The sequence below is a fragment of the Symphalangus syndactylus genome, chromosome 15 (genome assembly GCF_028878055.3).
Source record: "Symphalangus syndactylus isolate Jambi chromosome 15, NHGRI_mSymSyn1-v2.1_pri, whole genome shotgun sequence".
NCBI classification, from domain to species: Eukaryota; Metazoa; Chordata; class Mammalia; order Primates; family Hylobatidae; genus Symphalangus; species Symphalangus syndactylus.
Window position 1 is genome coordinate 69,119,739 of NC_072437.2, and position 13,355 is coordinate 69,133,093.

General features: G+C 39.8%; 1 protein-coding gene across 5 annotated transcripts in view; it reads left to right on the forward strand.

The window, feature by feature from the left end:
* Positions 1 to 11,018, forward strand: part of RNF17 (ring finger protein 17) — a 131,152-nt gene extending 120,134 nt beyond the window's left edge. For all 5 annotated transcript variants that reach the window (XM_063618822.1, XM_063618823.1, XM_055243993.2 and 2 more), the window contains 5 exons: positions 1,711 to 1,870; positions 5,243 to 5,378; positions 8,109 to 8,298; positions 10,284 to 10,392; positions 10,834 to 11,018. In XM_063618822.1, coding sequence (XP_063474892.1) covers positions 1,711 to 1,870; positions 5,243 to 5,378; positions 8,109 to 8,298; positions 10,284 to 10,382 — 585 coding nt within the window. In that variant the 3' untranslated portion in view covers positions 10,383 to 10,392; positions 10,834 to 11,018. The remainder of the gene's footprint in view (positions 1 to 1,710; positions 1,871 to 5,242; positions 5,379 to 8,108; positions 8,299 to 10,283; positions 10,393 to 10,833) is intronic.
* Positions 11,019 to 13,355: the final 2,337 nt, after the last annotated feature.

Genomic DNA, 13,355 nt, shown 5'->3' on the forward strand with positions numbered 1-13,355 from the left:
TAATATCCTCTTTAGATATTTGTTAATATTTAAGGCAAGTGTTTTTTAAGGATCTACTGGGTTCCCGGTGTTGTGCTGCTTTATTCAATGTTATGCTTATATCCGATATTTAGATTTTTAAGGTGGAACCGTTTCTACCTAGGAAATCTTAAACATCTCGCTTCCCTTCCTCTTCCTGCACTGAACTCTTCTACTTAACCACCTGGCTGACATCGTGTTCCACTTACTATATTTGTCTGCCTCCCCTTAGGATATAGCTCCATGTTGTTCATTGAGGTATCCCCAGAACCTAGAATAGTGCCTGATAAATACTAGGCCCCCGGTTAATATTGATTGAATGCGTGAATAAAGGCACTGAAAGTTAAATTACATGTCCTTGGCTAACAAAGAGAGGAAGAAATAAGTAGCTTCAGCAGCTCCTTCAGCCTTTTACACAGTAAGCCATTCTCTCACAGGCAGGGGAAGGATTTGCTTTCTAATTTCATCAGAGAGCAGAGTAAGTAGCATGTTATGCTCTATATAGTTGCTAAACAACTATTGCTGGTTTTGGTAATTTTGCTTATTTATTGCTGCATCACAGTTTACCCCTAAACTTAGCAGCTTAATACAAACACACATGAGGGTCAGGAATCTGGGAGCTGCTGAGTTAAGCATTCTAGCTCAGGCTCTCAGGAGGTTGCAATCATGATGTTGGCAGGGGCTGCAGAAACCACTTTCGAAAAGACTCACTCGTATGGCACCACCTGGAAGGCTCTGTTTCCTGCCCGTGGCCTCTCTGGTTGTCCGCTTGCAGCATGGCTATGGCTTCCTGGAGCATGAAATCCCTGGCAGAGTTCTACCAAGACAGAAGCTACATGTCCTTATAAGCCAGTCTCAGGAGTCACACACTGTCACTGCAGTTGTGGTTTTTTGTTTGTTTGTTTTTTGAGATAGGGGTCACGTTTTGTCATCCAGGCTGGAGAGTGCAGTGACATAAGCATAGCTCACTGAAGCCTTAATTTCCCAGGCTCCAGCATTCCTCCTGCCTCAGGCTCCCGAGCAGCTGGGCCTACAGGTATGTACTACCATGCCCAGCTAATTTTTTTTTTTTTTTTTTTTTGAGACGGAGTGTCGCTCTCTCGCCCAGGCTGGAGTGCAGTGGTGCGATCTCAGCTCACTGCAAGCTCCACCTCCCGGGTTCACACCGTTCTCCCACCTCAGCCTCCAGAGTAGTTGGGACTACAGGCGGCTGCCACCACGTGTGGCTAATTTTTGTTTTTGTATTTTTAGTAGAGACGAGGTTTCACTGTGTTAGCCAGGATGGTCTCGATCTCCTGACCTCATGATTCACCTTGCCTCAGCCTCCCAAAATGCTGGGATTACAAGTGTGAGCCACCGCACCCAGCCTAATTTTTTTGATTTTTAGTAGAGATGAGGTCTTACTGTGTTGCTCAGGCTGGTCTTGAACTCATGAACTCAAGCGATCCTCCCACCTCAGCCTTCCAAAGTGCTGGGATTATAGGCATGAGCCTCCACGCCCGGCCTAATCATGTTCTCTTGATCACAAGGTAAGTGTGGTAGGATGTGGGAAGAAATAGGAGGTGAATATCAGGAGGTGTAGGGGTCTCTGGGAGCATCGCTAGAGGCCATCTGCCACAGTAATTTTGTCCACATACGTGAATTCTTGAAATTCCAGAATCTGAAAGTTTTCCTTTCATTCTCCCCACTTAGGTGTATATTTGCCTTGATTCTATAGAAACTTGTAACCAGCATAGTGACACAGATGATAGTGGAGTCGGCAGGGAATCAGAATCCGAGAGCCTTGATGAAGCACTGCAGAGGGTTAATAAGAAGGTAGAGGCGCTTCTTCCTCTGACGGATTTTAGAACAGGTATACTTATTACATTTGAATGAAACAGGATACTTAATAAAACTTGGATTTTGTTTTAATGGGCTGATGACCTTGGGCTATCTCTAATGTTGATATTTTCCTCATATTCACTTTACATGCATGATTTCCTGGAATCCTCAAGATACCCAGAAGATGACTTGTTTCTCATTTTCTAGATAAGGAAGCTGAACTAAGAGACGTTAAGTAAACTCCCTTGGGGGACACTTTCACTTTCCACAAATAAGACAGTGTTGGAAAATTGCATAAAGATTATTTTCTAAGTTTGAGGTTATCAGTAGCTGAAATTGCAAGAGTTGTCATTCAGACCTTAACGGTCATCATTTTAATTACAGGCCACCTACAATGGTAATCTTGAGGTGGAGGCTCAAAGTATGACCTGTTCTGTCAAGACAGGTCAAATTTCTACTCTTTTATCTTTTCAGTCCATTCTTCCCATCTTTATTAAATATGTGTGATTCTCCTCTGAGGAAAATGTATCTAGTTATTTTAGTATGTGATGCATAGAAATGTATTTATTTTTGATATTTTAGCAAAGGAAAAACACACATCAGCTTAACGTCTTACCTGTATTCAGTGAGTGTTTTGTTTGTTTGTTTTTTGAGACAGAATCATTTTGTCGCCCAAGCTGGAGTGCAGTGATGTGATCTCGGCTCACTGCAACCTCCTGCTCCTGGGTTTAAGCAATTCTCCTGCCTCAGCCTCCCAAGTAGTTGGGATTACAGTTGCGTGCCACCATGCCCAGCCAATTTTCGTGTTTTTAGTAGAGATGGGGTTTCCCCATGTTAGCCAGGCTGGTTTCAAGCTCCTGACCTCAAGTGAACCGCCCACCTTGGCTTCACAAAATGCTGGGCTTATAGGCATGAGCCAACTTGCCCAGCCTTTTTTTTTTTTTTTTTTAAGATGAGTCTTGCTCTGTTGCCCAGGCTGGAGTGCAGTGGTGCAATCTGGGCTCACTGCAACCTCTGCCTCCTAGGTTCAAGCAGTTCTCTTGCCTCAGCCTTCCGAATAGCTGGGATTACAGGCACGCACCACCACGCCCAGCTAATTTTTGTATTTTTAGTAGAGATGGGGTTTCACTATCTTGGCCAGTCTGGTCTCGAATTCCTGACCTTGTGATCCTCCTGCCTTGGCCTCCCGAAGTGCTGGGATTACAGGCGTGAGCCACTGCGCCCAGCCCAGATGAGATTCTTTATTGTTTTACTGATGACTTTTTCTTTCTTTTTTTTTTTTTTTTTGAAGACGGAGTTTCGCTCTTGTTGCCCAGGCTGGAGTGCAATGGCACAATCGTGGCTCACCGCAACCTTTGCCTCCCAGGTTCAAACAATTCTTCTGCCTCAGCCTCCCAAGTAGCTGGAATTACAGGCATGCACCACCTCGCCTGTCTAATTTTGTATTTTTAGTAGAGACGGGATTTCTCCATGTTGGTCAGGCTGGTCTCAAACTCCTGACCTCAGGTGATCTGCCCACCTCGGCTTCCCAAAGTGCTGGGATTACAGGCATGGGCCTCCATGCCCAGCCCTGATGAGTTTATATATGCAAGAAATTGTCTATAACTCTAATTAAAATCACTTGAAATAAAAATCTTTATTCATTAGTCAAGTATTTCAATGCCACTTGCCCACAAGTAGAATTCTCTGTGAAATTACACAGAAAGCATATGACATAAGGAAGTAGAACAAGATGGGAAACTGAGGCACATGCCATCACTCTGAAATCTAAGGATGTACGAAGGGAAGTATATACCGTACTAATTTTTCCACCATTTAACTCAAGCCTAGCGCTCATTGGTACACTTTTTTTTACTGAGTATTTGCTTGTATCAGGTACCATGTTAAGAATACAAACATCAGTTCTGCACTCAAGAACAGGTGCTCTAAGCAGAGAAGAGACATGTAAACCAAGTAGAGTATGAAAAGAATAGCTCCTCTTAAAGGAGTGTGCGTAATGCCGTAGGATCACAGGGAAAGCAGTGATCAGTTATTAGGGCTTTGTTGGTCATGTTGGAGCTGGGCTTTGAAAGAAGAATGATAACTGCTCAAGGTGATGAATACCCTAAAAACTGTCAGAATGTTTTCCTGATGTTTATGATAAACATCATAAAAAGAAGGGCTCAGGAAAACTTTACTCTACATGAGGGGGACAGCCATAAACTAGAGGGATCAAAGTTTTAAGTAATCCTGTTTAGGTAACTCATTCAGGAAATGTGGTAGAAGTTGTTTGGGAGAACAAACAAATGAAGAAGCCTATACATTGTAATAAGGACTTGATATTACAGGCAGTTAAGGTGTACCATTAAAGAATTTCAAATAAGAACAATGTAACTGAATTTTTAAAAATTTAATTCTGGTGGTCCCATAGCAAATGAAAGGACAGAATGGAAGGCAGGAACAGCGAATATTTATCATCCTTTGCCGAAGATGATGGCCCACGCTAAAAGAGACTAGGGGAGTATCAGAATTTGGGGCAGTGGCAATATGAGCTAATAAGTCTTAGGAATACAAGAACTAGCAACTCTGAGAATGGGAGAAGTGCCTTTCTTTGAAGCTTAATCCTTAGGAATTAGTGAACAAAGGCTTATAAAATATGAACAGAAAAAGAGAAGCCAACATAAGACCAACTGTTCAATGTTGAATTCTGGATGGTGAGCCTATATTTGTTACATTTTCTTCTTTGTACTTTTCCGTATTAAACATTTTTTGATACATAATTGTGTATGTTTATGGGGTACATGTGATATTACATGCATAGAATGTGTAATTATCAAGACAGTATTTAGGATATTCATCACCTCGAGCAGTTATTTCTATGTGGTGGGAACATTTCAAGTCTTCTAGTTAATCTGAAATATACAATCCATTGGCACCCTACTCTGCTATCAAATATTAGAACTTATTCCTTCCAACTATGTGTTTGTACCTATCAACCAACCTGTCTTCATCCCCCCACCCCAAACACATGTATATTTGCCTTTCATGGCCTCATGTAACCATTAATCTAATTGTTATCTTCATGAGATCCACTTTTTTAGCTCTCATATGAGAACATGCGATATTTGTCTTTCTGTGCTTGTCTTATCTTAGTTAATATAATGATCCATCCATGGTACTGCAAATAACAGGATTCCATTCTTTTTTATGGCCGAATAGTATTCCATTGTGTATATAATCACCACATTTTCTTTATCCATTCATCTGTTGATGGACACCTGGGTTGATTCCATATCTTGGCTATTGTGAATAGTGCTGCAACAAACATGGGGTGCAGGTAGCCCTTCGATATGCTGATTTCCTTTGGATTAAAAAAATTTAATAAAAGACAATATGATTTTTTTCCCTTTTTCTGTCTTTCCAGAAATGCCTTGCCTTGCAGAATATGATGATGGCTTATGGTATAGAGCGAAGATTGTTGCCATTAAAGAATTTAATCCTTTATGTATCTTAGTACAATTTGTTGATTATGGATCAACTGCAAAGCTGACATTAAACAGGTTAAAAATAAATGTCGGGGTGTTGAATTAGATTTCTTTTTTTTAAATAGTTTTCTTATTGAGAATATTTTTGCCTCTTTTAAAAGAAAAGGGTTATTCTAAGGCTGTTTATAAATTAGGAATTTTTATTGTGTTAAAGTACACATAAAATTTACCATTGTAGCTCTTTTTTTTTTTTTTTAGATGAGTCTTACTCTGTTGCCCAGGCTGGAGTGTAGTAGTGCAATCTCGGCTCAGGGCAACCTCCGCCTCCCAGGTTCAAGCGATTCTCCTGCCTCAGCCTCCCTAGTAGCTGGAATTACAGGTGCCCACCACCATCCTGGCTAATTTTTTTTGTATTTTTAGTAGAGATGGGGTTTCGCCATGTTGGCCAGGCTGGTCTCAAAACTCCTGACCTCAGGTGATCCCCTGGCCTCAGCCTCCCAAAGTGCTGGGATTACAGGTGTCAGCCACCACACCTGGCCCATTTGAGTTATTTTTAGGTATAGTAACTAATTGGCATTAAATACATTCACAAGGTTATATAACTATCACCACTTTCCATTTCCAGAACAATTTTGTTATTCCAAACAGAAACCCTGCATCTGTTAAGTAATAGGATCATAGTCCATTCTCACCCAGTCCCTAGTAACTCATGGTCTACTGTCTCTGAACTTGCCTGTTGTGGGTACCTCATATAAGTAAATTCATACAGTATTTGTCCTTTTGTGTCTGGCTTATTTCAATAGCATAATTTTTAAAGATTCATCCATGTTGTAGCATGTGTCAATTTGCTTCTTAAGGCTGAATAATATTCCTTATATATATGAGGGGTCTTCAAAAAGTTCATGGAAAATGCATACTATGAAAAAACCTGCATGGATTTCAAAATCTTTTCACCAAAATAAATGTGTACTAACTTGTTCTAACATGTGTGAACAGGATCTAGTTTGAGGCACTAAAAGGGATAAGTGCAACGTGAGTTCTGCTCAGATTGAAACAACAACAAACATGAAATTTATGGTGAAGCTTGGGTGGAGGAATGGTGATACCATTTTTGCTTTATAAAAAGTTTATGGAAACAATGCCCCAAAGAAAGCAGTTTAGAAATGGATAGCTTTTTTTATGAAGGGATAAGATGATGTTGAAGATGAAGCCCATAGCAGTAGTCCTTCCCCATCAATTTGTGAGGGAAAAAAATTAATCTTCTTCATGCCCTAATTGAAGAGGACCAACAACGGCAGAAATAATAGCCAACACCAAAGACATTTCAATTGGTTCAGCTTATACAATGCTGACTGAAAGAGTTGAGCAAACTCTCCACTCAATGGGTGCCAAACCTGTTGGACCCAGATCAGCTGCAGATAGGAGCAGAGCTTTCAATGGAAATTGTAGACAAGCAAGATCAAGACCCTGAAGTATTTCTTCAAAGAACTGTAATTGCAGATGAAACATGACTTTACCAGTGTGATCCTAAAGGCAGAGCAGAGTGAAAGCAAGAGGTGGAAGTGGTCCTGTCAAAAGTGGACCAGTCAAGAGCAAAGGTCATGGCAACAATTTTTTTACGATGCTCAAGGCATTTTGCTTGCCGGCTTTCTGGAAAGCCAAAGAATGACAACATCTTCTTCTTTTGAGTGTTTGAGAAAGTTAGTGAAAGCTTTAGCAGGAAAACACCTGGGAAAGCTTCACCAGAGAGTCCTTCACACCACAGTGCTCCTGCTCATTCCTCTCATCAAACAAGGGCAATTTTGCAAGAGTTTTACCTAAATCATTAGGCATCCACTTTACAGTTCTGATTTGGCCCTTTCTAACTTGTTTTTTGTTTCCTAATCTTAAAAAGTATTTAAAGGGCACCCATTTTTCTCCAGTTAATAATGTAAGAAAGATCACATTGACATGGTTATATTCCCAGGACTCTCAGTTCTTAAGGGATGGACTAAAGGGCTGTTATCATAGCTTACAAATGTGTCATGATCTTGATGGAACTTATGTTGAGAAATAAAGTTTACATTTTTTATTTTCATCTTAATTTCATTTTTCCATGAACTTTTTGAAGCCCCCTCATACAGTATATACTACATCTTATTTATCCCTTCCCTGGAAGGTGGAAGTTGGGTTGCTCCCCGCTTTTGGCTCTTGTGAATAATGCTTCTATGAACATGGGTATACATTTATCTCTTTGAGTACCTTCTTTCAATTATTTTGGGTATATACCCAGAAATGGAACTGCTGGATCATATGATCTATGCTTAATTTTTGAGGAACCTACATGCTGTTTCCTACAGAATGTAAATGGCCACTTTACATTCTCACTACAAGTGCGCAAAGGTTCCAATTCCTGCACATCCTCACCAGCACTTGTAATTTTGTTGTTTTGTAATAGCCATTCTAGTAGGTGTGAGGTGGAATCTCATTTTGGATTTGATTTGCATTTCCCTAATGATTAGTGATGTGGAACATCCTGTCATGTGCTTGTTGGTCATTTGTAGATCTTTAGAGTAATGTCCATGTTTGTATATTTTCTCTCATTCTGTAGGTTGCCTTTTTGTTCTGTTCTTTGATACACAGAAGTTAATTTTTTTAGGAAGTCCATTTTATCTGATTTTTCTCATTTCCCGTGCTTTTGGTGTCGTATCCAAAAAAATCACTGCAAAATCCAATGTTATGAAGCGTTTCCCCTATGTTTTCTTCTAAGAATTGTATAGTTTCAGATGGAAGAGAATTTTAATTTCAGAATTTCTTTTGTGACAGACTGTGCCAAATTCCTTCTCATCTTATGCGGTATCCAGCTCGAGCCATAAAGGTTCTCTTGGCAGGGTTTAAACCTCCCTTAAGGGATCTAGGGGAGACAAGAATACCATATTGTCCCAAATGGAGCATGGAGGCACTGTGGGCTATGATAGACTGTCTTCAAGGAAAACAACTTTATGCTGTGTCCATGGTAAGTGTCTCAACTAGCCAAAATTATTGTAAAGCTATTTCTGTGTCCATACTTTGTAAAGTGTTTGTTTCTATGCAGCGTCTACATGCGAGAGTATACTAAAGCATATAAAGCTATATAGGATATGGTTTATATGTATAGCTTTACATATACATATAAAGCTTAATTTTGAGGCTTGTTAAAATGTCTGTTTATATTTAACAAACTGCTTTCCCCTATGGTGATATAAAATATCGTTTATGTAATAAAATGCTCAAGATGAGTATCCCATAATTAACTTATAATGGGGAAACAAATATGCAAACAATTAAGTGTGAGGTTCAATGAAATAAGTACTGTAACAGAGCTATGGCTAACTTTGTGGGTGGGGGAAGTGTAAGAGGAAATGATTATTTGCATCTGGAGAGGACAGGAAAGGGTGTTTGAGCTGCTACTTAGAAGCCACTCAAGTATTTAGTTGAATAAGTAAGACAGGAACGTGGCATTTCACCTGCATCCTAAAAGAAGAGTGGGAAAGAATGGTAGTTCTGCTCATTACAGAAAGGCTTGAGTTATACTAATTGTACTAATCATAATGGCACTACTTTTGAATTATTTGATATAGTAGAACCTGTGTCAAAAGGTCAACTAAAAAATTCCAGACTGCATTTAATGTAAATGTTTTCTGCTTAGGCTCAGCATGTCACAGGCAGAATCTGGCCTGTACCTTGTTTTATTTAGCACACAGTGTTTTAAAGTTGGAAATTTTACCCAAAAAGTCTGTATTTCTGGCCCTGATGAGATATTCTAAAAACTAGGGATCCTGGGTCTCCCCACCCTCCTGAAATGGCAGTCAGCTGAAAGTGTAGCCACAGCCCCTTAGATGGGAACAGTGATGTTCAGTTCACCTAGTCCTCACTGCTGGTGTGCAGCTCAACCTGCTTCCCTCCTTTGTGATTCCTGCCTGGTGCCATGATTTGGGGATTCCTGACACACTGGCTATGACAAAAATGAGCTCATAATCAATCAGCATGGTTCCTGGAAAGTGCTTTTTGAAAACCCCTGTATATATGCTATTGCATGTGCAGAGTGGTATGAATAGCTCACACAGGGTTTCTCTCAACCCAGTGAAAATAGGGCAAGTATTTCTTATAGATAGGTATTTTTTCACTTCTCTAATACTCAAAATTTTGTCAGTATATAAGGATAAGCAGAACCATAGGATATATGAGAGGATTTATTAAGGGAATTGGCTCACACAATCAAAGGTGAAGTCCTATGATAGCTGTCTGCAAGCTGGAGAACCAGAGAAGCTGGTAGCATGGCTCAGTCTGGAGGCCTCAGAACTAGGGAAACTGACAATGCAGCCGCTAGTCCGAGGCCAAAGAGCCCCTGGGAGGTCACTGGTGCAAGTTCTACAGTCCAAAACCCAAAGAATCTGGAGGCTGATGTCTGAGGGCAAGAGAAAAGGTGTCCCCCACTCAGGAAGGAAAGGAGAGCAAAGAACCCCCTTTCTGCCTGTCTCCCAGCCAGCTGGATGTCCCCTGCCCACACAGAGAGTGGGTCTTCCTCTCTGTCCGCTGATTTAGCATCAGTCTCCTCTGAAAGCACCCTCACAGACACACCTAGAAATGCTTCACCAGCCATTGAGGCATCCCTCAATCCAGCCAAGTTAACAACTAATATTAACCATCACAGTCAGTTTATGCATAAAGGTATAATGCTTTGTGTGGAATGCAAATGAACTGTAACAAGGGATGGTGGTGGCAAAGCCCACTGGCTTCATTTAGGAAGACCTTGTGAGAAGGAATTTAAAGAGAGCAGAAGAATGGAAATAATGGGATTTTGCAGGAAACCACTACAGATGCCTTTTGGAAGCATAGAGTATAAATTATCAAGAGGCCCCTGAGAATGCCTTTTCCCACCTGTGTGAATGGCCAGATATGAGAGGGAAAAGGCAGCAAAGACATTACTGTTTTCTTGACAACTGTATCTTTTAATTTTAGGCTCCAGCACCAGAACAGATAGTGACATTATATGATGATGAACAGCATCCAGTTCATATGCCATTAGTAGAAATGGGGCTTGCAGATAAAGATGAGTAACTGCCTAAGTGTAAGTTCTCGTTCTCTTCATAGCATAAGGCATGAGAGTAGTGGAGATTAATGCTAGATTGATCAGAAAAGCACCCGTGGATTTTCCTTGATTTCTCAAAGGAATGACAGCAATGCTCCACCAGATTTCTTCATAGGCCCTTCTCACCTATTCAGCACTAGTATCAAAGAGGTCCCCTATCTGTAAGGATGCTTGGATGGGCTGTCATGACTCTCACAGTACCAGATACATAGGGAGAACAGGAGAGAGTGGGCACTGTGAATAATTTTAAGCACATAAATATCTGCTAAGCACATAGAACTACTGAGCAATCACCATCCTCATACCATGTACTTACATGGGTAGCCAGCTAATTTTTTATCTTGTCCATAAGAAATGATTCAGCTAGACTTGAACATTTACATTAGGCAAAGGTTTAAAATAACACATTTTGTTTTTCAGGTATACAGTGCAGAGCATCTATAGAAGCCTAGAAGAATTCTGTTATGTTTAGACTATGTCTTATCTTTAGACTATTTCAGGCTTAATTTTCCTAACTTGTTCAGCACTAGTGCTTTACCTCTCATTTTTAATTGAACTGTTAGGAATTGTGTGGAAAAAAGAGTTAATAAATGTTCGCTTCCAAACATTTGCTTGCTTCATTTTACCATAATTTCAAAATGAAATAGCTAAGACACATGAAAAAATTTAGTTCATTTTATACCTAATGATTCAGCTTAAGTAAGACATCAGTACAAAATGGCTTCTCCCAAGCACATTCCCCCTGCCTTCTGTAGAAGTATATTAAGTCTCTTCTTACACTGCTATAAAGAACTGCCTGCGACTGGGTAATTTAGAAAGGAAAGAGGTTTAATTGACTCACAGTTCCACATGGCTGGGGAGGCCTCAGGAAACTTACAAACATGGCAGAAGGCGAAGGGGAAGCAAGTCACCTTCTTCACAAGGTGGCAGGAGGGAGAAATGCAAAGGGGGGGAAACGCCCCTTATAAAACCATCAGATCTTGTGAGAACTATCATGAGAACAGCCTGGGGAAACCACCCTCATGATCTGATCACCTCCCACGAGGTCCCTCCTACAACACATGGGGATTACAATTCGAGATTTTGGGTGGGAACACAGCCAAAGCATATTAAGAGGTAAACACTACTGTTATGATTTGGTCTTTATAGTTTTACTACATATGAATGCATCCATAAATGACATGGTATTTTTTAATGTATCTGCTGTCACACAATTTTTATTTTCTATTTTATTTGCTCTTTAATCCATGTTGGTATGTATAACTCTATTCACTTTTACTGCTATATCCATCTGTGTACATAGTTTATCCTGATACTCCATTACCAGTTTTTTTCTCATAAATGTTCCTCTTTAGGAGCCTTGTATACATGAGCGGTTTTCTAGTACATATAGTGATGGAATTTGCTGGGTCATGGGGTTTTTTTCTTTTACAACTACTTTTTTGCTTTCTAAACAGTAATTCTACCAATTTATCCCACCACCGGTTGTCTGAGTTCCTTGCCAGCACTTGGTGTCGCCAGACTTTTGCCAGACTGTGATATTAGTAAGAAAAGGTATCTCATCAGTGCATATCTCATTGAATATGCATTCACTGGTTTATTAGCTAGTGACCATTCTGTCACTTGTTTATTGCTTGTTCATATCCTTTGTCCATTTTTCTATTGAATTATTTGCAATTTTCTTACTGATTTGTAGAAACAATGTATTCTAGTCATCCTTCATCAGTTGTGTGTCTTCTAATTTGGGGCTTGCCTTTCTCCTGTTTTGTAATATCATTTGACACAGATGTTCGCTCACTTATCAACATTTTTTCTTTTTTTTCCTTTGAGACAGAGTCCCACTCTGTCACTCAGGTTGGAGTGCAGTGTCATGGTCTCAGCTCACTGCAACCTCTCCCTCCTGGGTTCAAGCGATTGTCCTATCTCCCAAGTAGCTGGGATTACAGGCGTCTGCCACTACACCTGGCTAATTTTTGTATTTTTAGTAGAGATGGGGTTTCACCATGTTGGCCAGGCTGGTCTCGAACTCCTGACCTCAAATGATCTGCCAACTTTGGCCTCCCAAAGTGCTGGGATTACAGGTGTGAGCCACCATGCCTGGCCTATCAACCTTTTCCTTCAAGGTTTGTACTTTTTGTCTCATTTAAAAATCCTTACCTCTCCTGAGATATCTGTAGAATATATCATCTATATATAGATATATCATCTATATAATCTATATAGAATCTATATATCCTACAGATCTCTCAGGAGAATATATCTATATATAGATATCTATATATCTATAGAATCTATATATATATTCTACAGATATCTCAGGAGAGGTAGATGCTATAGATTCTATAGATATATCTATAGAGGTAGATTCTATATAGATAACTATATGTAGATGTATTCTATAGGTAGGAGAGGTAAGGATATATAGAATATATATCAATATCTATCTATATATCTGTACTTATTTTCTTCGAAAAGTTTTATTTTTCATATTCAGTTAAGACACCTGGAATTGATAGATTTCATTAACAAAACCTGATTCATAGTATATGTGACAGGTAAGGTCTATCTAGACCAATCTGTAATTATTATATAAATTTACAAGTAAGTAAGTGACTTGCCCATCCTTCAGGGACATCTTGCTTCCATGAGTCTACAGTAATCTCACTGTGATAACATCAGGGTAGCTGTGGTCCATGGGTTAACACTGGCTAGTCATTGTTCATGCCCCCGTCCACTCTCAAGTGTTCCATTTTGAGACATCATTACAATGTCAGCCTTGTTATAACTGCTTTCTCCTCACCATGATTACTACCTGTTGTGTGTGACCTATTTATACTCATCCACTGTTGTAAAACTTCCCATTCTGTTACAATTAATGAACCTCTGTAGTAGATCAAATGCTCTAATTTTGGTACTAACTGAACATAGTAATATTTTGGCTA